A 27,387-nucleotide genomic window follows, 5' to 3' on the forward strand; every position below is an offset into this window, starting at 1 on the left:
CTAGAGGCAACACCTTCAGCATTTCAGAATATTCCCGATATTCCCAGGCATGTGCAAGAACATGCATCTATTTTTCACACCAGACCACTGATGAAATGTACATTAGAGAGAATCCTGAAAACCTGTGTATGACTCTCCTCCAACCCCAGGATGTTTTATCTAGAATTTGTGTGCCAATTTGCCCCAAACCCCGTGTGCACAATGCAAACATCACCAGAAGTGAAACTTTGCTTTTCACCTCACCTCCTTTTTAACCCTCTTTCTAAACCTCTAAACCTGAAAAATCTCTGATTTTATTTGTGCCTGAGCAGGCCCAATCAGCATTCTCTGTCCCTACATAATTAACTCTGATTTAAAAATCATCAGATTAAAATCACAGAATGCTGATGAAAAATATGGTTTCATTTTTATAGGAAAAAACCATGTATCTACTCACATGTTCTTGGACTGCCTCCTCTTACAATTACAAACTAATAAAGAAATTTATCTTGGGATGATGTCTCTTAGGGTTAGGGTAACAGCGTTTTTCTCATTCACTTGCATCCTGCCTGTTTCCTCCCTCTTTATCTGCTCCTCTTTTGTGCACCCAGAAGTAGTAGTTAATGTCCTTGTCTCTCTCCCTCACATACACACACACACACACACACGAGCTGTCAGCACTAATAGGGAGGGAGGTGCACTGTAATGAAGACTAAAACAGAAAGGTGTAAGATACCATGTCCTTGCCTATTGCCATGCTCTGATGCGCTCACAAATATTTCCTTCTGTCCAGCAGTGGGTTTTGCCTGATTGCTTAAGAAACAAGGTTCACATGATTATACCATCTGCTTGTCTTCCTTCTCCTCCTTCCCTTTATTCCCCCTTGGAGGAACGGTCAAGGGCTACCTCTAGAGGGAAACCAAAGGCAATACAACAGGGGGAAGGTCCTAAGGACCACCCAAAGTCTGTGATTATCACAGTGAGGATAAGTGAAATATGTAGAATACGGTCACAATGGTTATTGCCGTTATGGGTTATTGGGTTATGGCCCAACGGACAATGTCTGTAAGAAACAAAAGGCAAATAAAAGGGCATTTTAGGGTTTTCAGGGCTGGCACTTAATCTACCAGCCATGGTTTCATGAACACAGCTGAAAAACTGGTGAGAAGCTTTGTGCATCTTCCTTGCCTCTGGTGTTCAGTATCAGCCACAAGTGGATCATCAATAAAGACAAATTCAGTACAGGCTAAATTGATACACAGCCAGGTACTGAAGGCATATAGATGCTGTTTGCTGGGGAATGAAGGTTTTAAAAATGCAATATTTGGCACACCTTTTATTTAACCTGCTAAGAGTGGGTTTTACACACAGACTGGGGCAGGGAAGGATGCTACACCTACCACGCTGTGTGCGTATTTTCAGTACTACAAACACACATGCTGGAAATAGTGAGAGGGAGATACATAATTAGCACTTCATTTTAAGTGCCAAAGCTGAATTATTTCCATGTGGAAAAAATCAGACAGACATTTTGGTTTGTAAAAGAAACCTGCGGTAATTATTCTTAGAGTCATGTATTTTTATTCCTTTCCCATTACCCACTTTCTTTCAGGAAATCAGCAATATTATGGTATCCAGTAAAGATGTTAATAATCTGGACTGTGGAACTTGCCCATCCTTCTTTTCACCATGAATCAATTCCTTTTTCTGTTGCCCCACTTTTCCACCTTCTTATTTTATTGCCTCTCCACTACCCCCAAACTTTTCCTGTCTAGAAAACTGAACTTCATAGCTGCAACTCTTTTGAGGTCCCTTCCAATATCTAACATACTGTGATACTGTGATACTGTGTGCACAATCTCTTAAAAGGAAATCTCTTAAACATGTGCTTAGATTCTTGCTGTACAGTGATGGTAGGACATCAACACTGGCATTTTACATACATCCTTTCCATACATCCTTTCCAGCCCCGGTGTGGATGACTATCCTATTCCCTTGTGCAGAACCATGGACCTCCCTTTGCACAGCCACACCTGCTTCAGCAAGGTACCAGCTACTCGGCTCTCTACCAGCTCTTGAACATTAACTTTAGATACAATCTAAATCAGCTTTGAGCAACAGGAATTAAAAAATACAATGAAAAGACCCTCTCATCCTACCTACTCTCATGTACCAATCATCCCTCTAACCTGCAGGGTGAAAGAAATCTCCTCTGCTTTTGCTCTGGATGTTCTTTCAATCAGGGATGGTCTGCTTTACTCATCTACAGCAAATACACTGAAGTGTTTTCCTCAAAAGAACCTTTAAGCAACTTATAATTCACAGACAGTAAAAGGGGGAGAAAATCTTGGAGATGTGACTGTAATGTGACTGTAATATTGCTTAATAAACACTCAAAAAACTTTCTTTCTGCATGCTGGACCGCCACAAAACGATTTCGCAACCTTTAATGGCATGCCAAACATTTCAAGCATGAAGAAAATGTCACACTGCAGAATAAAAAGCAGGCAAAACCTTTTTGTGCTTGAGTGGATTATGTGAAAACTGCGAATGGGGTGTTTACTACCGAGAGGAAAAAGAAGAGAACTAAAAAGTGGGACAGGCAGGTGAAGAACTTGGCTTTTTGTTTGCAGAAGGCAGCAGAACTCACTGACCAGCTTTTTCCTTTTAATTTATTTCAAAGCAATGTATTATTACTATGAACAGATCTGCCACAGGGATGCAGGCATAGCAGGCATTGATAACATTTAGCAAATTGCTGCCTCATTGCAGTAGAAGGTGGAATGGACAAGACCCATCAGCTCACTGCATCATCCATATCAAAGGCATCTCCCTGTATCACCCTTTTGGCCACCACCTCCTTCCTTTCCTACCACCCCATTGCCATGTTTAAAAATAAAACAATTCCAGAACCTCCTCACGGTCACAGCCTTCGGAGGGTGGCATCACCCACCCATGGGCATCCTTGGCGCCGGCTGGTGAACATCTCTGCACCAAGCAAAGAAAGGCTGTTCCTGGCAGTCTAATTTCCATGTCCATCAGGCCCAATGTGGGCCAAGCTGCCTTGAAACCCTCAGCCCTGTAAGTCACATAGCTACAAAATATCAATGACAGCAAAAGATAAAGGGCTTTATACCGGCGGAGACGAAGGCATGGCAACACTCGAGATCTTATACCACTTAGCCTCATGCAATAAAAGAAGAAATCCACTTACCACAAATGCTACCACGCTCTTTACCGTGGACTCCCAGAGAAAGCAGCTCCAAAGGAATTGTATTGTATTCCATATTGCCATGGTGATTTTTTTCACGCGATCAACATTTCTTGATAAGATCTGATAAATATTGAGTGGGAGGAGGGGAGGAGGAGAAGAGTTTAATCAAACACTCTAATATCCTACTATTGCTTCAAGAAACAGGGATAATTTAAGCTACAAATGCATGCCAGAGCACATATTACAAATAAAGCCTCTATTTCAGAGACACACTCCAGCTCCTGTCTGCTTTTTGATTACATCCAAACCTTCCAGGTTTTCCTCATCCCTTATTAAAAAAAGAAAAGAAAAAGCACATCTTGATGCCAAACCTAAATAAAACACTAATGCAAACCTACCTTCATTCCCCTTCCATTCTCAAAATACAGCAAGGAAAAGGGCCCAAGAGAATGTAATCAAAACAACCTCTTCTCTACATGTTTTGGATTAGTCCATAGAAAAAATGGGGAACTTTAGCCTGTTTATAAGGCACCTTTATTTAACAAAAGGATAATGGCCAATGTTCTAAAACCATATCGACTTTTAAAATAACTAATTGCGACATGCTTTCTTCCCTCCCAAAGGAGGGAATAAGATCCTTATTGAACTTCAGGTGCTACAAACTATGCTACATCCACATCTATCCTTTTCCCCGCTCTGAAGCATGAGGCAGAACGACTGATGCAAGCTAGATCAGAAAGCAATTTCATGTTAACACAAACAAACCTTTTAACACATACAGAAATACGCAGGATTTACACATGTTCGGCATTTTATGCATAAATAGGTTTTGTTCTTGCAACCTTGCTACAGCAATTCAAATGTTTCCGAAACTGATGCAAGAGCTTAGTCCAGACACAATTGTCACCTTTTTAGAGAATTTGCGGTTCTCCTCAGTAAAGCGCTTTTCCCGGGGCTTGAATGTTCTAATACTTGCTTTTATCTAAAAAAAAAAAAAAAAAAAGAAGTCATTAAAATAATAATTATTATTATTAAGAAAATATATTTCAGGTGGTTTTGAGTGTGTTATTTCAGCTTTGTATCTCCCGTGTTGGTTTAGGAATTTCAGAATCTTTCACTCTTTTCAGCCTCTCAGCAACTTCAGAGGAGCTGCTAGGAAAAATATGGATGTGTTAAACTGGGCAAGGCTGGAGTCACTTCAGCATGAGCAGAGCTGTGGTGCAGTCCACGATGGCCTTAATAAATAGGATTTAACTTGGTAAAAGTCTGTAGGGCATAAACAATTGAGAGCGACTCAGCCACCTAAAAACTAAGCACAATGTGTCCATGCCTCATTAATTTTCCTGTCAACACCCTGGAAAGAGAGCATCACGGGTCAGCTTTTTTGGGAAGGAAGGAGGTGTTAAAAATAACGTATAATATACTAAAGATTAAGCCCTTTTTTGGCTGTTGCAAATGAAGCTGTGGTGTACAGTAATCAGCACCTCCTTCCTAAGGCACTCATGGTCACTTCTCAGCCCAAAAATACCCCCATATTGTCCCCACCCACTGGTAGGGCCATCCCAGAGCTCTGATGTCCCAGTAATACTTCCCCACCATCAGATACAGCCAGGTCAGGACTTACCTTGCTTACCTCCCAGTGTCTAAAGCATCATCCCCCACCCTTGTCCTTGCAGATTGACACATTTCTTAACAGCAGTGATAAGCAAAGACAAATTATTTCAACTTACAGGATTAAATAGGACATCCAGCTCCAAGTAAATTACTCCTTTTGAAGCACGTTCCAAGTCTTTATTCTTCAGCGTGTAACAACTTTGTTTACCGTTTCTAATCTATAGTTGGGGAGGGGGGAAAGAAAAAGCATCAATATTTTCCCACCTGTAATTCACAATATAATTTAAAGAATAAATAAATAAATAAATTCCCAAGCACACCAAAAAAACCCTCCCCCAAACCCTGATAATAGACTCAGAGCCTGAAATACAAAACAACCATTGGATTAGAGACCTATAAAATTGCAGATTAAATCTCTTATGGTCCAACTTTAATTTACAGACCTTGTACTTTAGAGTAGAGCAGTGCATGCAATAACCAGTCGGAAAATTCTGCCCTGCAAGCCAGTGACTTGATGGGAAGTAATCAGCCTCCATTATTACAGGTTTAAAATGGGATTTTTTTTTTCTTCCCAAATTCAGGAAAACAGCCACAACCAACAACTTACCTGCCTATTGCACACTCCAGTACACGAACCCACTTCTTAATGCTTAGTTTATTATTAGGTTGCCAAATTATTATCCAGGAAACAAATGCAATACAAAGAAATTAATCAGTCTAAGTGGAGCAAATGCTAATGTAACAAATGCTCAAAATTAACTAATTTGAGTAGAAGACTTCTCTCCCTACCCTACCCCTGAATTTCAATACATTTTCTATGCTCTAATCCATCCCATTATACATCTCTAAAAAACATAAATAACCAATAAAAAAAGCCTCCCTCACCATTTTTTAAACTGTTTGGCTCAAATGAAAAGCATTCTCTCTTCAAAAAGTGACAGCAGAAATGTATTTATTATACACAGTAGGATATGTATTGATTAAACATTTGGCTTTTTAGGAAGCAGACCAGTTAATTCCAAACAGCAGTAACATAAAAACTGCAGCTTACCAAAAAGCTACATTCAGGGACTGTAATGATCAAAGATTAAAGATAACAGAGGAAATTTGGGGGCATGAAATTGCAACCATATTTAAAATGGCTATTGCTGCTCTGGCATTTAGAAGAGGCACTCATATATACCGTGGTAGAAATGAGTAAGGGAAAAAAACAGCATAATAGGAACCAAGTGATTTCATGAGACAAGGGAAAGGTCACTTTTCTTCCCAATGTTTCTCCACCCTTTCTGTACCAAATAGCTCATAAAAAGGTAGATGGGTTTTCTGGCTAATAATTAGAAGAGGGATCCGTAAGGAACAATTTCACATCCTCAGTGGTATCCAACCAGGAACTCCAGCTTTTAACTATGCTCTTATCCAAAGCTTTACTTAACAGGATGCTGGCAGTAATGCAAGCATATATGGAATGTATTTAATAGCAATAAATAACAACAATAGACACTGTACTAAACTAATCACAAAGCACCTCTGCTTTACCTGCCAGAGGATGCTGCAGCTGCCAAGAAACGGGCAAGTAAAAAACTCTTATGCAGACCAGCAGGCTCAGATAACTTGCAGCCCCAAGCCAGAAGAGCTGCTGAAGTGGATTCTCTTCTAGGGCCAAATAGTATGATATCAGAAGGTCCTCAGGACAACTGTCATATACAGTATTGTCAGCCCATCATAAACAATCCTGCTATTTCACCTGCTTCTTTTCCCCCTTAAGCAATGGCAAAAATACTTGTAAAAGTTACGGAATAAAACCAAAACAAATCTTATTTGGAAAGTAAAGATCTTGTTCAATTTCCCAAATTAACTGAAAAATGGATTTACTGATGGCAGAGATACAGGGCCTGAAGGACTTGGTTTGGGGTTGTTACTCCTTGGTCCAAGGGGATGCCATCAGTAGCAGTTTTAGACTGAGCTTTGATTCATGAACTCCCCTGCAACAGGACTGAATATACATTGTTCCCAGTATGCCTGCAGAGATCTAGGTATCCAATATATATATGTATATAAATATATAAGGATGCTGGGGAGGGACTCTTCAATTAGGGACTGTAGCGATAGGACAAGGGGTAATGGGTTAAAACTTAAACAGGGGAAGTTTAGACTGGATATAAGGAAGAAGTTCTTTACTGTAAGGGTGGTGAGGCACTGGAATGGGTTGCCCAGGGAAGCTGTGAATGCTCCATCCCTGGCAGTGTTCAAGGCCAAGTTGGACAGAGCCTTGGGTGCCATGGTTTAGTGTGAGGTGTCCCTGCCCAATCCCTGCAGGGGGGTTGGAACTAAATGATCTTAAGGTCCTTTCCAACTCTATTCTATGAGTCTATGATTCTATCACACAACATCATAACTCTGGATTCCCCACAGTTATTAATTTGGTAACTGAATTTCCACATTTTTGTTACACATTTCTCGTAACATTTCATGCTATTACCGTAGAAGCAACAACTAGGGGAAAGTTCTCTTTATACTCGTTGGCTTGGGGTATGCTTTTCTTATACCTTTCAAGAGCACAACCGACAAGGAAAAAAATGCCACATTCTGCTAAATTGGTAGAAAAAGGAAAATAATTGCTGTCATACTGAGAATGTCCTGATCTGATATCATGGTATTCTGAATGCAACGCATGCTTCTGACTTTGGGGGAAAGTCTCTTCTTTTTAAGAGCTGGAGCTGAATCAAACATTTGGGGTGTGCTTGCAGGTGTGTTCACACAAGCAGTTTCACATCAGCAACAAATAACTTCCATCTCTCTCTGGATTTGGAAACGGGGTTGTTTGTTGCTTTGGAAACTGTTTTAAATGGTGTCATTATTATTGCTGCTATTCTAAAACTGAAAGGGCAAAAAGTAATGCAGAGTAAATACAGTTTTACTTCATTTGGCTTCTTTAATTCCATGTGTTTGACTTGACTGCTAAAAGATATGCAATTACAACTCAGCCTAAGACTAAACATTCATGCAGATATCCTAGCTTTTGACCTTCTTCAGAGGGAAAAAAAAAGCAGAAGAGAGAAGAACTGGCTATGAAATGGCGAGTTCTCCATCGTGTTTTCATTTGGATAAAAAGAAAAAAAACCTGGAAAAAAAGGTCAAACAAAAGTCTTACAGTTTTGGCAACGTGCTAGGCCAGTGTGGTTCAACAAAAGGTATAGGGTAATTCTAACACCCGTGACTTCACGGAGATTAGACTAGGGCATGTCTCAACCATGCCCAGAAGAAAACACGCAAAAGAGCTTTTTAATACTCCATATTTTCACTGCATGCTGTCTTGGGCCAGAGTTCAGATTCTGTTCAACGTCTCTCTCAATCTTGAGAGACAGCCAGTCATATTAATTTCATTTTGGATCTATTTCTTTCCCCTCTCTGGGTACTTTTCCCTAGTCTCTGTTGTTTGCAAAGACTGCTTAAATGCCCTCTCCAGCTGTGGAAAAGCTGAGCAGCCAGGGCTGGGGTCCTAGGATGAACCTCCATGTCAGAGAGATCAGGTTACTTCTATACCTGATGATCTCACATGGATTGCACTCAACAAATATTCCTGAGAGTTGTGCCCAAAACAGACTATCTCTCTTACGAACATTTACATCTACTTATGGGAAAAGGGAAGGAAAGGAATATTCAAATTAAATGAGAAAATATCTGCAGGTGAGGTCCTTCAAGAGACATAATCAATATTATTCCTTTATTGATGAAGCTTCATATCCTCACTGAACACTAATGCCTGCACTCTCTTAAAGCTTCTTAATAGCACACAACACAGTGGGGCTCAATCACCAACCCAGACTGCCCATAACCATGTGATTAACGTAAGGACAGTAGTGCCTACCCCACTGACATGCTTCATTTTGCAAGGTCACCATCAGAAAAGAAGTCAAGTTTTGCATCCCATGGGAATTCCTGACATTTGGGTCATTTCCCTGTTCTGAATCAACCCAGAAAGACAAAATATCAGCATTAATATTTTCACAGAACAAACTGTATAGTCTATATTACAGTCCCTTCTCCATACAGGACCAAGCGAAGGAAATCATCCGTTGGAAGAAAAGCTAAAATTCTTTGTGGAGTAAGTGTTTCAACCTAGAGGCACTTCAGACAAAGCACTGCCAGAAGTTGCCTCTAAATGAAAGAGATGTTCAGGTATCATGAGACCACCATACAGTCAAGGCCCAAAGTGCACCGGGTTCCTTTCAAATGAATGAATATATTTGCTAAACTCTTCCCACAGATGTCCCCAGTAAAACAAATGTGACTAAACACAGTATTGATGTAGCCAACCAATGCTAAATCTATTAAGCAACAACCTTCTGACCGCTTGGGAATTCTAATGAAATAGCAAAAGCTGAGATTGATAGAACACAAAACACAGAGAAGACAGGACCCTTACGCAGCAAAGCATGTTTTTTCATTGCTCTTGTCTCAAAGAAATATGGTTTAGTGGCTTTTTTTTTTTTACATTGATTTTAAGAAAACTTCACTCTGTATCCAGCTTTGATGCAGATTCAATGTCATATATTGATAATCTGACAGAAGAACACTGGGTCCAACCTCTGTACATCAACACCCATGACGTGTGGAAAGGGTAATGGCTATTCTCCAAGGGTAATTCAGCTGAAGCATCTGGGACCTCTGATATTCCTGATTGAGCACATTGCTGATGCACAGTGTCATATCATTTGCCTTGAACAACATAAAGCTTGTCTTGAAACACACCTACCCTTATCGAAGGACATGTTTCCCCAGGAAAAGAGGAAAGCCAGCCACATATTTGATCCGCCTGGACATGAATAAAGAAGGTTTTGTTTCTCCCTAGTCTCACAACACACACCGATTCTATTTTGGACAAAATGCCTGTTCATCCTTCCCAAAACTATTGTCCCAAACATTTTTACTTTTACCAGTCTTCTGTGAGATCCAAAATAGAATAGAGATTGAGGTTCTTGGTAGAGGACTGATATCCAAAGACCAAATAGATATGAAGCTGATGGACTGAAAAAAAGCAGGGCAGGCACAGGAGTGTTTCCAGGCAGTCTGAAGAGGAGCTGAAAAGCTTGGGAGCAGAAGGGTACTACGTGGTACTCAAGAAAAACATTCTCATTGATACCATTTCAGTAAGGAGTGAATTGTTGGAAGAGAATTTAATTACAGGAACAAAGTGTCATTTTTTTTCTGGAAGAGAATTGGGTTGTTTTTTTTCTCCTCCATTCCAAAATTCCTGGTTGATGGTAGGGATGAAAGTCAGAACAGACGATACACTTCACAGCTGCCTCTATCACATAAAACCAGCATTTTCAGTTTTCACAAACGCTAAAGCTTTCTCCTGGAAAAGGCTGTGCACTTACAGTCAAGTGCTAAGTACTTGCAATTGTCAGGTGTCTGCTCTCTGAATCCAGGCCATGTTTTAGATAATTAAGCTTGCGAAAGACATACTACTTGTTTTCAGTGGATCGCTGTCTACCGACCTGGCTTGGCACTTGCAAATATTTCATAGACCTGTTCCTGTTTGCTGAAAAAGAGAGGGTGCAGCTAAAGACTTCTCTGAGCTGATAATCCAGCAGATAAAAAACATTCCATTCCGAGATACAACTCTTCACTCAAAGGTGGAGGATATTTGATATACTCTGCTTTCAAATTCACTGAAGCACACTATATGCTCCCATGTCTCTAATAACTTCCAGCCTTATAGGAGATAAGAGTCTCTTGAAGCAAAACAAAAAAGACCCTCACAGAGAGAAAACACAGTTGCTTTTACTAAGATCTAGGGCAGAAAGGAGCAGAGAGATGGAAAGAACTTCTCTGAGTATCAGTTCAAGTCCCTCAAAACCTACAAAACTTCTACCAAACTTCTTGCTTGAAGCAATGAAGTTATTGCCCTACTTCTCCTTTCCCCAGGTTCTTCAGTTTCTAGCACAAAAGCCTACTCTGTCCAGAGGTGGAAATGGTCATCTTCTCTCCCTCTGGCCCCCAAATTCGATGTACTGGTACCAAAATCAGTATCTCTACAGTGTATTATTAATAGAGTTGTATGAGAAACAAAGCAAAATGTGTATTCATTCAATACTGCTTCATCACATCTATAAAGTTTGTAGAAGAACATCAAGTTTGCAGCATTATTCATCCTTCGATACCTTGAAACTTTCCTTATGCTGCCCAGTTTTTTATGTTTCTTATTTGGTGCCTGCAATAAGCCCAGTTCACAGTCCAGGATGAACGGAAAGTTTAAGTAATTTCACTATCTCTAAGGTTTTGTGCAGTAAGCTTATTTGTGTGTTAATGTCAATGCAATGAAGGTGTACGCATGTTTACAAAACGTCAGACTCCTGAACACATTTAAACCAAGTTTGTTGTCAAATTAATTAAACATTTCAAATCCCTCGAACGTATACTTTGTTCAAGGCAATTTTTCATTAAGAATCTAGTCATCCATGAACAATTCAAAGTAAACTTACTTCGTGTGCTGACAGCTCACAAGTCAAACTTGTGCATTTTTAAGGGGGGGGGAAGGAGGAATGGCAGATGCACTTCTATTTTCAAAAGAGAATTTAATGCAAGGCAAATACTAGTCCTGATTACCTAGAGAAATTAAACCTATGTGATTTGTGAGGCTTCCTCAAGTCTTTTAACAGTTAATTGTTCTCTTCCAGTATATGTATCTAAAAGGTTCAAAGGATACATTCAAATTTATAGTCATATTGACAACATGCACCAAAATTACCATTTCAAGAAAGAAAAAGAGCTTAGAAAATTGCAGGTCTCAGATCAGACTAAGTTAATAGGTGCAAAATGTTATTTAATCAGAAGCAGAGATGAATATATTTACACTAGATTTGACTGAAATAGGAGACAGAGAAGTTTGGGCAGGAAGGAAGAAGCTCAGTTGGCAAGGGAAAGCATAAACAATTTCTATTTTATTTTTTTGTCTCCAACCTTGGACAAAATCCTACCCTGAATAGTTTGGACATTACCACACACATGCACTCCCCTCCTCTGCCTTGTTACATGCTTCCTAAGGGATACTTGACAAATGCCTATAAAATCAACAGAAAATCCAAATCTAACATCTTCTCACTGTGAGCCCACACAGCCTGCTGCCGATCACGCAGACCATTTGGCAAGCGCCGGATCTGCAGGAGAGCAGCTGCTCCAGCCACTCTCGTCCAGTAACATCAGAGATATGAGGACTTGGGGAAAAATTAACCGAGTGATCAAAAATGGAATAGAAGATGTTAAGAGGTTTTTTCCTCCCTGTAAACATCAAATCATCCTCCATGCCCAACTGACTCTAATATTGCTCTGAAACTGGAGATATTGACAACTCAGGCTGCTAGAATAGACAAACAATCTAAAATAGCCCCAGCCACAACAAGTACTTGCTGTCTAAACCACGGAGGGAAGAGGACTGCAAAGCACACAACAGTCTGGGGGCACCAAGAGCTCAGTATTTACTGCTCAGCCTCTATAGCTTATGCTCTTTATACCCCCAAAATGCAAGGGTTCCCCTGTTCTGGACTTCATGTAAATTGAAAGAGCACACAGTGGATGAAAACAAATACTTCTGTGAAGAGATTGAGAAGCCACATTGCTTTTAATTCACATACAGAAGAAATATACTTATTTAGACAAAATAATAACAAAACTGGGTACATTGGACTATTTCTTTACCACTATAAAGCGTTCCTTAGATTGAGATCGTGCCCTCTACAACAGTTCAAGATTCTTCCTGGGCAGTTCATTATTTATTTGGAAACATTAAATATTTGCAGTTCCCCTCTCTGATCTTGATTGGTCCCTTACTTAAATTATGGTGACTCTATGGGTCTTATATGGCTTTCTTGGATCAGATGGGAGCTCTGCTTTCCCTCTAGAAACATCCTGTTTCTCCAATCTCTGCTAGGACACAGCCCCACCAACCCATTATTGAAAGACTGCCTTTCCTGCAACAGCTCACATCTACAACTGAAAGACAAACTCTTGCCTTAACCATGAAAGATGTGTGCCAGCCTTTCTGCAGAGGTGAATATGCTTTCACAGGGATGTTTCAAAACAATACCGCAATTTTGTACTCTATAATTTCAATCAGGATTCACTGCCTGCCTACTCAAGAGTGCTATTACCCAGAGCATCACACTGTGCATTACCGAAAGCATCTCACTACTCCATATATCACTCGAACCATGTTATACGTTGCAAGCATGAATGTTTGTACAGGGATCAAGGCAGTACTCGCTGCATAAATACCTGTCACACCCTCCTCTGCATAGGGAACCTACTGTAAAACTTCAGTGTCTCAAAATTTAAGGAAACCCCCATGCTCACTGTTAAACGTGTTTACACAGCTTGATTGATATGAGCACGAGTCCCATGATGGTTCAAGCCTCATCTACTAATTGATTTAACAAAAGTCACAGCTGAGAACGTTCTTTCAAAACATTACAGAAAAAGTTACAAGAATCTCTTGTGATACTGCACATACACACGGAGTTGTTTATATCCTCTTGAACTGGTTTACTCGCTTTATTACTAACATCCTTATTCCAAAATTAAATCAGTCGTACCAAACATAATGCTGTTTTTCCCCATTTCTCTATTAATGTCTCTTGATGGCCCTTTTATGTTCCCTTCTCTTTAGCTTGACCTTTTTTGGCTATTTCTGTAAAAGCTTCAGCTCTCAATCTCCACAGCAATGACTTTCCCCTGAGCTTGCTTTGTTCCCAGTTTTGATTTTATACTCCCATAGTAGTGCTCACTGTTCACATATTTGTTTACAGAACAAAAGCCACCAGTCTTTAAAAGCACTATGGAGTAGAAAACACCCCTTTTAGGTAATTTTATTCAGCTGTGCCAATAACAACAGCTATCTCTAGTCAATTCTACTGTGATGTGCAATTACTTTCTTGGAGTAAAAAGAAGCAAGACAGAACAAAGACATGCTTAAAATGTTACCTTCAGAAGATGATGGGGAAACATACAGAACAACTCAATTATGTTTTCAGACCTACATGGCATATAGTACTGATGAAGTACAGACACTTCTGCAATTTCTTTCCAATCAACCAAATTTGTACTAAAATGGGTTGGCAACGCTCATTACACTAAGGAGAACTATAAACACTGCCAACTAAGGCATATATAGATCACAAAACCTGTTTATCTCTAAATCTGTGTTACTTTGTGCTACGAAGAAAAGAAATGCAACTCTTTCCCAGCAAAACCATCAATTTTTGAATGATACACAAGGCAAAGGTAACTTACAGACAGCAATGGGATGGCAACTTTTCCAAGAAAATCAGGGGGTTTATCTCCATCTTCATCAAACACTGTCACTTCCAGAACATCATGAATATCTTTAATCGGGCTGGAACAAAAAGTGCAGACACATAAGAAAATAATACTCAATACACAGGCACATGGTCTCCTCCACAAAGATCAGAGGAGACTGTTTTACTAATTAATTTTGTATTGCCTTGGAGTATAAAATTAACTTTTAATTAAATTCCCCAAAAAATGAATCAAATGATGGGTATTCCCCAAGCTTTTTCCTCACGTTTCAGTCCCATAACTAAGTAAAGAAAGTAACTAACTATCAAATGGTGGTCACAAATGGTGACATCTTCCGTGCACTGGTGATGCCAACAGTGTAAAACTCAGCTCTCCAACAGAGAGAGCTGGTGACTGGGAGATGTCGAGGGCTGAATTCAAACCCAGACTTACTTTAGGACACTAAAGAAATAATACAGAAAACAATATAGGACTTAATACAGATATTCTGCCCCAAAAGAAGGTCATTTCAGAGCTCCCAGAACCTATGACACAACACGGTGGAGTTGCTCCCATTGTCTCTCCAGCTAGAAGCTGTAGCATGTTCAGTGTATGATCTGGTGTCAGCCAAGCCACCATGAAATGCACTGTTTTCAAGACATTACAACATTTAAAATATACTGAAACCTTCCACTTCTGCCATCATACTGCCACATACCACTCCAAGACATTATCATTTTCCATATGATACAGCTACCAGTGGTATAAAATATTAAAACCCCACAGTGACACACACAGATAAGTGTGTTTCAGAAAATCTGCACATGATGCGAAGGGGTCTCTGGTGTACTGAATGCTCCAGCTGAAACAGATTCATCCAGTCAAAGCAATCCACTCTTCTCAAATCAATAGCTTTAAGGTGATTAACTGAAAACCTTTTAAATGGCAGAACTCTAAGGAAAGATGTGAGAGCCTGACTGGCTCTGCAGATCTGATGCTTGGACTAACCACACAGCAGCAATAGGAAAGTTAGAGAATAACCTGGAGCTGACACTTCTGAGACCCACAGGAAGCAGAGACACAAGCGTTCTTTTAAAATAATTTTGGATTCTTATTAGATTTATTTTCTTGGCTGAACATCCAAGAAGACTCATCTGCTGGCACAATCTCAGAGCAAACAGTGATGAGTGGAAGCTTCTTGAGAACAGCGAAGTAACAGAAAGGTCTCCAAGAGGCTTGCATTCAGCTGCACCCACGAATAAAACAGAAATCCAGCAAAGTACTTCTATCAAAGAGATCAAATACTTTTAATTGTGTTCTCAACCAGCCCAGTATTTATCAATGCTGCTTTTGCAAGAAGCCCATCATTCTTAAACTGTTCTTCCAGTGGATAGGTACAAATATCATAAATGCTCCTGTGCCAGCTCTCACAGTTGTCTTCCTTGCCACATACTACAGTCTTAGAGACATCTCTCACACAGTTATTCACAAAGACCTTTGTCAGCATAAAACAAGATTTTAGAAAACTCTGCTGTCAAAAAAAAATGCCTTATCACTTTTTTAATTAAAGTAACAAGAATAAAAGAGAATACTTTGATTTCCATAAAAATTTAAGCTTCTAATTTGAGTTGTTTAAAATCAGAAGATACACCATGAACAACATGAGCTCTAATTTTCTGCTTGCTTACAAATTAAAGAATAATTCTACTACGGTTCAATGAAACATATTCTCTTTTAAATTATGGAAAATGTAGGCGTGAGTATCTGGTCTCTACTTTCTGTTATATTATCTCTTGGATCCAGCTATGACTCCATTACATCTAGGCATGATTCTTCCTATAAATATCACAGTAATTTTTCTTTTAATGACTTCTATTAATAAACTCCATGCAAGAACTAGTAAAAGGCAAAAGGCTTTAATTGAGTTATAGTTGATATTTCTCCAACATCCTCTCTGACTATGAAAAAATGACATATCTTAAACCTGACCTTTGCATTTTCCCAAAGTCAATAGCTTTTATAGTTAAGCTGCTGTGTGGTGTTGCAGCTTGTTTTCAAAAGCAATCCACTTACAATGTGAAAACTTTGTTCCACTCTGGATTGAGGTTCTTGTAAACGGTGTGTGTTTGAAGCATGTCATTTCCCAACTCTAATACACAGAAAGGATCGCTTTTACCTAGGGAAAGAGCAGGCAGAAAAAAAAAATGAAAAAGGAAAAAAATATAAATGGACCAGTTATTTTATTTAGTATTCACACTCTTGAGTTGCAGGAAGGCTGAGGAAGTGGTTGGCCAAATAAAATTAGAACAATTAAGACAACTGTAAATTGCCTTGCTCTGTTGGAATGACTTGTTAAATAAACAGTATCCCGATGCATCCACAGTTCTGGAAACTCTTAGCACATACTTTACAAATCATTCAGGTGGCTTCTCTCTTAATACCTGAAATCTGAGACTTATAGTGAATCATCTCTAAGTCTTTATAGTTAGAAAAATCTTCTCATGTTGACAATTACTCCGATGATATTACAAAAGCAGTACCATCGTCCTGAGCAGTATTACAAAAGCAGTACCATCCAAGTACCTCTGCTGCAGTTACAGCTCTCTATTCTATCTTCTGCTTAGAGTCTGTGGATGTTTTCAGATGATTACAGAATTAAATACCCACACCATGAGAAGAAAAGTGTAACACCATCTGTATCAGCAGAATTTCTTCAATGAGTTCCATGTGAGAAAGCCCTTGAAGCTATGAAGACTACACAGTGCCACAGTTTAAACAAAACCTAGCACCAACTGGAGAATCCATGCATGAACCAGGTATACTGCTTAAAGCAAATAAAGCAAACCCAAATAAAACAAAAAGAATCCAACTTCCTCTCAAAATAAGGATATTGTCATGAAACCTTTTATGGCAAAGACACATTTACTAATGTTTTATTTTTGGTAACTCATATGACATGAATTTGTAGATTTCACAGCTTATTGCAGATCAGCAGTTTCCATCATGAGCAGAGTACCCTTTATCAGCATGTCTGACTCAGTATCTGATTTAATCTCATCTTCAGTGTTCATGTATAGCTCAGACACAGGCACTCCAGCCTGACTTGTACGTAGGCAACTAAGTATGTCAGCAGTGCAGGGATTTAGATAGCAGACAAACAAGATATTTAAGAAAACGCTGTCTTTTATTTAATCCTTATTTTTGGTGTTATTAATACAGAGCTCTTAAGGTTATTACTGAGAAGTTTATAAACTAAACAGGAATCTTTTCAGTATGTAAACTGTGGGGTATTAACTAGTCAATATTGGTAAAGTTTAAAGACCATGTGTATTACTGGAATCTATTTGTCTTCTCCTTTTCAGCTTACATGCCTTTTCTCTGATAAGTGTGGAAAATGCACATAGCCTTTCAGAGAAAACTGCTTGAAATGCAAACTGGTATATGACAGAAACAATCCCACTGTATAATTTGGTACTCTGAATGCTATTTTTTGGTCAGTGAGCAAATGCAGTGTTTGAGAAGAACTCTCATGCGTACACAGAAAACATCCAACAAAGCAGAAAAAGTCATTTTCACGTCAACAAAACTATTATCTAGGAATACAAAAGTATGGAAGTCTCAAACTGAGCTAGCTGTGGCTGAGGAGCTTCTACGTATTTGGTATAGCTGCATGGAAACTAGCCTAAAATTTATGTTAAATGGTGAAATATGGATTTTCAAAACACTGTTCAAAACCAAAGTTTTCTGATAGCTATTATTATAGTAGACTAAAAACTTGAAATTAAAATATATAATTAAAATCTATAATGCCAACAAAATTATAATGAAAACTGAAATACCAATCGCACCAAAATCCAATCTTTGTTATGGGAATAAGGTGGCATTACACTTGTGGTTAGATGACTGGTCTGCAGAAGCTCACCCACACAAGACTCACTACTGTTATGGGACAGGACAGGGAGGGAAAACTACCTGCTCATACTGCTCCTCTTGTTAACCCTTGGAAATCTCTGTAGCTCTTAGTGTCTCTATGATATTCCCTTTATCAGATTTTTAGCTGGACTTTGAATTTACTTTTATCAATAACAATAAATCTGAGCAGTCTCCCTGGCAATGCAGGAAATATGGCACTGCTCTAGGAGGGCTCTATTATGGAAGCCCATAATTGCTACACTAATCATTTATGAATGGCTCAGAACAGATAATTAATCTTTATGTCTCTCATTTCACGATCAGAAATTATGCTATTTTTACCTAAAATGGCTGCATCCTTTTGCAATTTGGTGGGTCTATTACAGCATAATACTAGGATATTTTCAGCACTGCCATTGAAAAACAATTTGTCATTTGCTTCGTGAATCAGGCTCAAAGCCTGGGTTATTTTGAATATAATGACAGACTGAGTAACCTTTTACTTAAGCAGAATTTCATTCTGTGCTATGCACAAGGAATGTGTGTCACATACTCTGTATGAAAAGTTTTTGAATTGCAGAATCAAGAACCTGCGTGTCTCTTCCAATGTTCATTAGCCACCCACATGTTCCTGTTTAAGAACTGAGGGAAAGGGGGCCAAATCCATCACTGATGAAACTGCACTAGCATCAGTGAAGTTTTCCAAAGGATAAATAAGCTTCCAGGCTCAACTCTTTCCCTGGACACTGCCTGTATTAAAACCTTATGTGCTTCTAGATAGCCCTAGCCTTGACATTTGCCAAAGGTTCTGCTTTGCTGTGGTATCCTTATTAAATCTGTTAGTAAGATGCAGTTACAATCCTAATTCCGTATAAATGCACACATTATATCAATTTAGAAATGGATTTCTATACAGGATACCATTCATATTGGCAGGGGTTTGTGTTTATTTTCAAATTAAGTTCTTCAGTTCTCTAAAGCACAGTTTTCTGCACTAATCTTTTTTAGCAGTGCAGGGTTAAGCAGTGAATTGAAAATGAACATAATGATTCATCTTGGGTTTTCTCCTTTGGTCGTTACTTTACGAGTAATGTTCTCTTATACTATGATGCCTTTATGAAGATTGGGGTATGGGAAAAGAGTGTTTTCTCTCTAGCATTTGCAAAAGGGGAACATAACCTCAGGGCAATCCCAAGCACACAGACTGGGTGGATACCCCATCCCTGGAAGTGTTCAAGGACAGGTTGGACAGGACTTTGAGCAATGTGGTCCAGTGGAAGGTGTCCCTGCCCATGGCAGGGGGTTGGAACTAAGTGAGTTTTAAGGTCTCTTCCAACACAACCCATTCTATGATTCTATGACCTTGCATGCCTTTATCAAAAAGTTATCTGTAAAAAAGACTATGCCAGCAAATACACAACATACAATGCTGTCTGTGAATTACGAGCTGCTGCAAGATACAGAATGAAAAGGTCTCCACACTCCTGGAATACATGGTAATAAGAATATCCAGGCAGTTGCTGTATCCATTTGCTACTCCTTCTATGGAAAAAGGATATAAAGTTGTGTTTTTTAAGTTGCTGTCAGGACTAAACGCCAAATTGAGATACAGTTCATTGAAAAATCTATCCTTTTCTTGGAATAAGAGCTAGCTCCAGAAAGATCACCCAAAACTGAAGCCTCAAACGAGCTGCAAGAGAAATCTCACTCACATCCCTATCACTGGCAAACTTTCTTTTTCAGGTGACAGCCTGCAGCACCACCCAAACCCACACACTTAACACTGTGTCAGACACCCTCAAAACCTTTCAGTCTTGCTCACAAACTCACAAGGAACCTGATAAAAGATGGGGCAGCTGCTTTGCAGGCACCATCACTTTGTATCAATTCATATTTTACATATTCCTGCTGGAAAAATATAACAGCACACCATGCTAAGTGTTACCGGTCACACCAGTCAGATCTAGAGAGGAAATCAGATCTCCGTTCACTGGACCTCCTCACATACTTTTGGGAGCAAAAACCATTTCGTATCTCATTTCTCCAAGGCAGGTTTCACCACTGAAGAAATGATGGGAAGACTTTTCTTTGATCAATTGACAGTACTGCACATTCTAAGTAGCACTCACAATATATTTTAGCAACATATGCTGCAAAATAAAAATAAAATACCTGCAAAATCTGCTGCCAACAGATCCACCGCCTTTAAAACTTTAACTTGTAAGAAGCCAATGTCCTTTATGTCCCAAAAGGAATTCTTTATACACTGTAAGGAGGAAAGCATAAAGACGTATTTCTTTTGTAAGTCAGTAAGAAACAGATTATTAAAATACTAAATGACTTCCATTTTTATATCCATTGCTATTTCTGCAGTGTTTCAGTTTAGCAGCTCATACACCTATAAATACATGCCCACTATCCCAGTCTCACCGCATCATGACTCTGAGGTTCACATCACACGCTACCCAGCTCCTATGGAAATTCTCTATTCATGTAAGTTACATGCTAAGCTTATTGGTGGAGACTGGAAGGAGTCCTACATGTTTATGCAAGTATTATCTGCCAAATAAACCAGAAAGTGGGACAGGCAGACCTGGAGAAGCTGCATGGGTCAGGAAGGCAGCACCCTCCCCCCCATCAGGAGTGAGGCATCTTTCCTCAAAACCTTTAGCTTGGTTCAAAGTCCTCATGCCTCAGTCTTGCACCCTGTTTCAGAGAGATAAACTTATTCCTTCTTAGCCAGTTTTTGAGGCATGGAAGCCAGCATAGAGCTTCGTCTTCCAACAGCTGACGGTCCAGGACATATCCTCCCCAAAGGAGGCAAGCAAGCTAAGCTTCCTATGATCTTTCTATGTTATCTGGTGTGTCCCACTTCCATGATAATCTTTTAATACTATTCAAGTTTGCAAAAAAAAGTATTAGCTTAAGACTCAAATACAAGCAGCCAAATTGCTCGGGTCTATCTGACCCGCCAATCTCCCTGTCATTTTGAACAGAATAACTATTTCATGCAATAGTTTTCTCTGGTCGGAAACATGTTATTATGACTGGACAAATTTTCCTTCTTCCTGCAATTTTGACTACTTTCAAAACCAGAGAAGGAGAAAAAAAAAGAAGGAGGTAAAATAAAGCAAACTCACATATCGCTGTGAAATCTGTTGCCGTTCACTGGGGTCTCCCAAAGGGCAGACACACAGATCAGAGATAGACACTCCTGTACATGGGGCAACAGCAATCAACATGAGCAGGGACCCTGGATGTTTTTCCAGAGGCAGCTTTAAGCAATTGGTCTGCTTCATTGGCAGGGCAGAAACATCAACCTGGCATCTAGAACAACATCACCAAGGGTTAATAAAACAAAGGTGGGGAGGGGAGGAGGGAAAGCAATATTTATATTGATTTCAGTAGCAAGCGAGCACCAAAACTCATTGCTTGTTCAGGACGGAAAGAATGCAAAAAATAAGCATCTCAAATTTGGAAAACCAATTAGCCAGTTTCTGCTGCATGTACCATCAAGTTTTGCTTTCTGGTTCACCTACTGGTAAGCAGAGGTAAAAGGTTTGGGCTGCAAGTACAGTAGGAAAACTTCATTCTGGCCTGCCTCACTTCCCCTCTAAAATCCCCAAGCGTTTTGTGATGGATTTGAAACACAATTTTATTTCACCTGGGGGAAAAGAAAAAGGGCAAATGCAAAATTTAAAACATTAGCCTAAAATGGATTAGTTTCTTTAGTCACATACTCCATTTTATGCTACATTATACTGTATGCCCCAATCTCTTTTACAAGCCTTACTAGAGCTTCATTTTCAGTGTACGGTTATATTTCCCAAAGGGCAGGATTGTCTTTAAAGTCCCCCCGCAAACTCCCTGCACTTAATATGTATCATTAACCTGATACTTCCCCTAAAAACAAAAATAAGGGAGAAAAAAAGAGAAACATTCATAAAGAGACAATAATAAAGGATGAGCATGGGCTAAGGCAGGCAGAGATCAGTAGACAGCCAGTTATACATGAAGGGAGCGGTTAAATGCAACAGAAAGCCTAATCACTTGGCTCTGCTAAATGCCTTCTATTTAGAAGCCCAGTAAATGGAGTGGAACTTTTCTGAACCTCCGTGGGTTTGGCTTTTAAGAGCAGGCTGAACAAAAGTTACAGATGAGAAAGGAATAAAACCAAAAACAAGAAAGCAGAAGCTTTGCTGCCCCGGTGCAAGGGGAGTCGCGTTTCTCAAAGGGATGGCGAGCGAATGATGGAGAGTAAGAGCTTTTGCTCCTCTTAATGCCTGCCGACAAGTTTTTATTTAAACTAAACTTGTTAAGGTGTTGTCTTAATAGGCTAAAATTCCACAGGGTTCCCCCAGGTGGGTTTCTTCTGGGTAAATGGTGCATGTAGTGTTCCTGATTGATCCCATTCCAGTAGTAGAGCTGGAGCAGTTTATACCCATCTGCTATAAATTGCATGCTTTCCGCTTCTTAACAGCCTATTTTCTGTGAATGCTAAAAGGGGTGGGAAAAAAAACCCAACAAATAAACCCAAAACATTTCCGCCTGAAAACCCAAGCAGCTACGTTATGAAGTAAAAGTCACTGCTGTGTTGAGTTTATAAGTCATCCAGAAGATCCGTGTATTAAAACACAGCTCTTTGTGCAAGCTTCTTCTGACCAGAATCAGTGGGGATGGCTTTGCCTTAAGTGTGCTCTTTGTTATTCACTGCATTGAAGGTACAACAGGTTGCAAGTTTACTCTTATTAATTGCTTTCAAGTGCTTTGAAAGAGAAAGAAAATAAACCAGGAAGAGTACTAACACTGTTTGGTGTGTAGGCTGCCTCTCAACACAATTTCCAAGTGTGAGAGGCTGCGTTTAAAGCTCGCTGCTATGGCTAGACTCTTCAGAAAGATATCACAAGAGAAGTTACAGCAGAAAGGAAAACAAAGCAGCAACAAAAAAGGCAAGTATTTGAGAAAAAGACCTTACCACTTCCACTCTGGAGGTCATCACCACCTTGGTTGCATTAACACAGTTGCTTCTCAGACCACAGCAGTTTTACTAATACTTTAGGTATCAGTGCAAAAGGGGGAACATATGGATATCTTGGGGGTTATCTTTATTTCTTTTACAGATGAAGAAACTAAAGGAAGGAGGGGGGAAACTCAGGGTCACCCAGCTGGTCTGTGATTCAGCTGGCAATAGAGGCCACATCTCCCACATCAGCATTTCATCCACCACCCACTCAACACAGTCCACAACTGGGAAAAACTGCATTTGCTTTCTTACGTTAAGAACTTTTAATGGGGTAAGAGACAAAAGACAACCTGTTCAGACAACAGTGCATCTCCCACCAATAGATAACCTCAGAAACCTCACAAACCTCTGAGGCAAAGTTAAATATAATTCTAGCTTGTTTGGGCAAATTGGAATTGTTTCTCTTATTAAAAGAGATTTCATTATCCAAAGGTCAAAGAAAAGATGAAGTGTAAGTGTGTGGGGGTAGGAGGGATGCACATGTGGAGGGGAAAACGGCAGGAGGTGGAATATAAGCATTTCTTCCTCAAATCATGTCTGATTTCCGTGCAAACTGACTTCCTTAAAACATCTGTGTTCACTCAAGGTGATGGTATGCCTCTGTATTTTCTTTTGAGGAACTGAAAAGAAAATCCACATTTGCACTTGCAAATGGCAAAAGGCTTAAGGAAAAATAAAAAGGACAATCTGTTTCATTTAGGCTATACAACGTAATTGATCAGGCTGCAAAGAATGCAGCTCAGCAAAACAATTAGACATCCAATTTACTATATAAATTCAGTGGTTTCCACACAAACGCTTCTGCACTATTAAAACAAGTCTAATCATTTCCAAACTACTTCTCTTATCTTCCTGAAACAGAAACTTTTCCTTTCTTTCTTTCTCAGCTTTCTAGCTGGCAAGACCTTATTACAGATAATTATTTCACAGGAAAGTGGGAAGAAACTGTTGTGATTGGGCACAGTACAAAAATAATGGAGGCAATCTGATTTTTTGCTCAAAAGTTGCCTGATGTGAATGCAAAGGGCAAAAGTCTCAGATTATTTGTATTTTAGCTGATGCAAATGATGTTCTGAGTTAAATTCTCAGCACAATAATCCCATTTCAGAATAGGATAGCTCTGCTTGTTACCATCTTTTGCTACATTACGCATTATATTCAGATATAATCTTTCACACCCCTGGTTATATGCATGACCTACAGGGGATACAGTTCTGTAAGTTAAAAGCGCATTGTGCACACAAATGTATCACTATTTTTAACCACAGCTAATTAAACGCTTTCCTTTCTCCTCCTGATCAATACTGAGGTCTACACCTCTATATTAACCTCTAGTTCTGTAGAGGATAGCACCACAGCTTTAGTTTTCATTTAAAACTCTTCTTTTGACTTGTAGCCCTTATCTTTTGTTGCCAAACCTCCCCCCACCCTTCCTTTTTTTCATTCATTTTGCAGAAAAAAATTACTTGAGAACACTACACTGTAAATTTGGGGGTTAAATTATCTGTCTGACTTTTATCAGGTAATCAAATATTAAAATTTCACTTAAAGGTAGAGCTTTGACTCTTACCAGTAGCCACAGAGTTGTACTTTACTACCCAAGCCACAGTTCATCAAATTATAATAAGTAACCTTAAATATATGTAAGGTTCTACAAAAGCATCTGCACACAACATTGCCATTTTTTTCTGTGCAGAGTTCTTGAAAGCCCTACACAGAAGAGGTCAGAATCATTATCACAATATACAGTAAGATGCATCTAGATTAACATTTGAAAAGGAGTTTCAAATGCCACAGGTGCCAGGAATACAATTGATAAGGTGTTATTCTGACTTACTCTACAGATAAATTTTGGTTGTTTTATTCCTCCTCTGGCTTCATAAAATTTAAAGGAAAGGTTTGGACACAGCCATAGCAGGTTTTACTGCTTCATCCCGACAGCACAGCCTTTAAAATAAGGATTGTTTCTTGCTGCAAAGACACTGTTTCCTGAAGGCATTCATCATAAAGATATTGGATGCACTCCAATCTCATAGTCCTAAGTCAGGAATTTTTGTATAACCTCTTTCTTGAGGTAAACATGTGAAGAAAAAAACCTCTAACATTCTGCAGCATCTCTTTTTCAAACCATACTCCTTAGTGCAGAAACCCTCTCTAAGAACCTGGCATAAACAATTTAACTCTGCCTGGACAAATTCTGCACAGTTAACACCTTTGTTTCTTAATATACATTAACATCATCTCCTGTTTATAGCATACCTCATATCCCAAAGGACACAAAAAGCACTCAATAAACGTTACCAACAGTTTTGTGCAGACTAAATAGAGGGATTATTTCACCCAGCATCAAACCAGCCACCCCTCAGAGTCAGACCCTGGCAGCTGAATCACTCAAGGCTGCAGTATTTTAAGCAAGGAAAAGAAGCTGGCCCCAGCTGGAAAATCTAAGGAGAAAGCAGGTAGGCTGAATGCAATAATTCAGCTTGTGATGTGCATTGACAGCATGAGTTCATTTTGTGATAGGAGAGGGGTGACATGAAATCCCACTGAATGTTTCCTCACTAATTCAGAAGCAAATGCCCCAGGTGTTAGTGTTTAGTAGCAGAGGTCCAACACATTTCTTATTCTACATGTTCTGCAGTCTCCACAGACACTTCAGGTCCTATTTCAAGAACAATATTTTACCTTGAAACCAAATTATGCCTGGGAAAAGAGCCATGTTCCAGGGACTTAAGGCATCCATCCTACATGAAATCCTGGGTCTAAAGGAATTCAGATAAATCTTCATTCCACAGAAATTCAGCAGTCTGGATTATCAGACATGACTCCACCTTGCTCATCTCCCCAACTTAATTTAAATATTGAAAATACATATTTAAAGGTCTAAGCAATGCAGTTTAACCAATACAGCCTTAAGGGAAGCGTAATGAATTCTAACTGTATCCACAAATTGACCACAGAATTATTAAGATCAGGCAAATTTTGCCTTGTGCTTAAAATTATACAAATTATTTGAGGGCAGTTGGGGCATACTGTTACGTGTAATGACTGACTATAACCCACAAATATTTTACTGAAGAGTCTTTTTTACAATGATGTTGTGAAACCCAGAAATCTCAAAACTCAACTTGGAAGTCATGAAGACAATAAACATGGCACCTCATAATGCTGGTTTTCCTCCAGAATCCTTTTCCATATTAGAATGCATTTGAACCCTTCATAAAATACTATTTATGGGGTGTCAAAAGCTTCTACACTGTGAAAACAAGACTTGTTGTTATGCATTTGGTGTTTACCTATTCTTTGAAATGTAGTATTATTTTTTCCTGTTTCGATGCTACACCTTGCTGCACTTAAGGCAACAACAGCAATACTTTTCTCTCTTCAGAGACACCAAAATAACTTTAAGGTAAATCTATCACACGCTTCCCCAGTGCTGAAATCTTTAGTAATGTAATAAGCATTTTGCTGGTTATTTTTTGCCACACTGAACACCACCTGCCAGAAACCAGTAGGAAAAATAAAGACAGGGAGAAAAGACTATGGAAGAATTGTTCCAACATCAGGGAAGGCTGAACAGAGGCAAGCCACAAACACTGCTACGTTTCTTAACTCTAAAAAGAATATCAGAAGTAATAAAAGTAACTGTGAGAATGGAAGGAACAGATTCATCTTCAGTCACTTCTCCATGTGATGAGCAGCAGCATTCAGCCAGAAAGCATTTCCTGCTCTGCAAAACCACAAACTTTTGTAGAGCCAAAGGGCATTGTTCTTTTCAGTGAATAGTTTCAAACTATTTGAATGCTTAAAGTAAAAGAATGTTCTTATGTGTTACTGTTATTTAGCCTTCAAGTTGTGAAACCCTCACCAGGTGAGAACAGCAAACAACTTGCCCCTAAGAATTTAGAGGTTGTGGCATTGATCCTGCAAACAGATAAGCACAGGGGCTCACAGATAACCCAAAAGGGGCTCCAGTAAATTAAAGAGTTCTTGGAGCTGCTGCATGTAGCCAACTGTGCAGATGTAGTTTGGGGAGATGGTTCTAGATGACAATACTGCAAGCCAAAAGAATATACAGTCACTACCAGGAAACCAAGACTGCACTTATACTGTTGTATTACGGAGTTACAGTGGAAGGGAAAGAGCAGGGCATAAGAGCAGGAATTACAGTCTAGTCCAAATTTAAAACAAAAGGTTGACTGCTACCCCACAAAAAGTCTCATTTGCTAATGTGGCATAAGATCATTACTTGAGAATCTGAAGCTATACTGGAATAATACAGTGGGACTAAACCAGTCAGGAGATGGGCAAATCACCTGAGGCTGCCCCCAGAAACAATGTCTGAAAC

The 27,387-nt window shown here is 39.3% G+C and overlaps 1 protein-coding gene across 2 annotated transcripts in view; it reads right to left on the reverse strand.

The window, feature by feature from the left end:
* The window catches only part of MCTP2 (multiple C2 and transmembrane domain containing 2), a 111,596-nt gene that overhangs the window by 43,569 nt on the left and 40,640 nt on the right, over positions 1-27,387 (reverse strand). For both annotated transcript variants that reach the window (XM_061371283.1, XM_061371284.1), the window contains 7 exons: positions 21,157-21,343; positions 20,189-20,282; positions 16,178-16,280; positions 14,099-14,201; positions 4,924-5,025; positions 4,101-4,175; positions 3,194-3,313 (listed from right to left, as the gene is read on the reverse strand). In XM_061371283.1, the coding sequence (XP_061227267.1) occupies positions 3,194-3,313; positions 4,101-4,175; positions 4,924-5,025; positions 14,099-14,201; positions 16,178-16,280; positions 20,189-20,282; positions 21,157-21,343 (784 nt within the window). The remainder of the gene's footprint in view (positions 1-3,193; positions 3,314-4,100; positions 4,176-4,923; positions 5,026-14,098; positions 14,202-16,177; positions 16,281-20,188; positions 20,283-21,156; positions 21,344-27,387) is intronic.

The sequence above is a fragment of the Neopsephotus bourkii genome, unplaced genomic scaffold (genome assembly GCF_033783945.1).
Source record: "Neopsephotus bourkii isolate Nb327-2 ecotype Australia unplaced genomic scaffold, CSIRO-AGI_Nbou_v1 NB_1572, whole genome shotgun sequence".
NCBI classification, from domain to species: Eukaryota; Metazoa; Chordata; class Aves; order Psittaciformes; family Psittacidae; genus Neopsephotus; species Neopsephotus bourkii.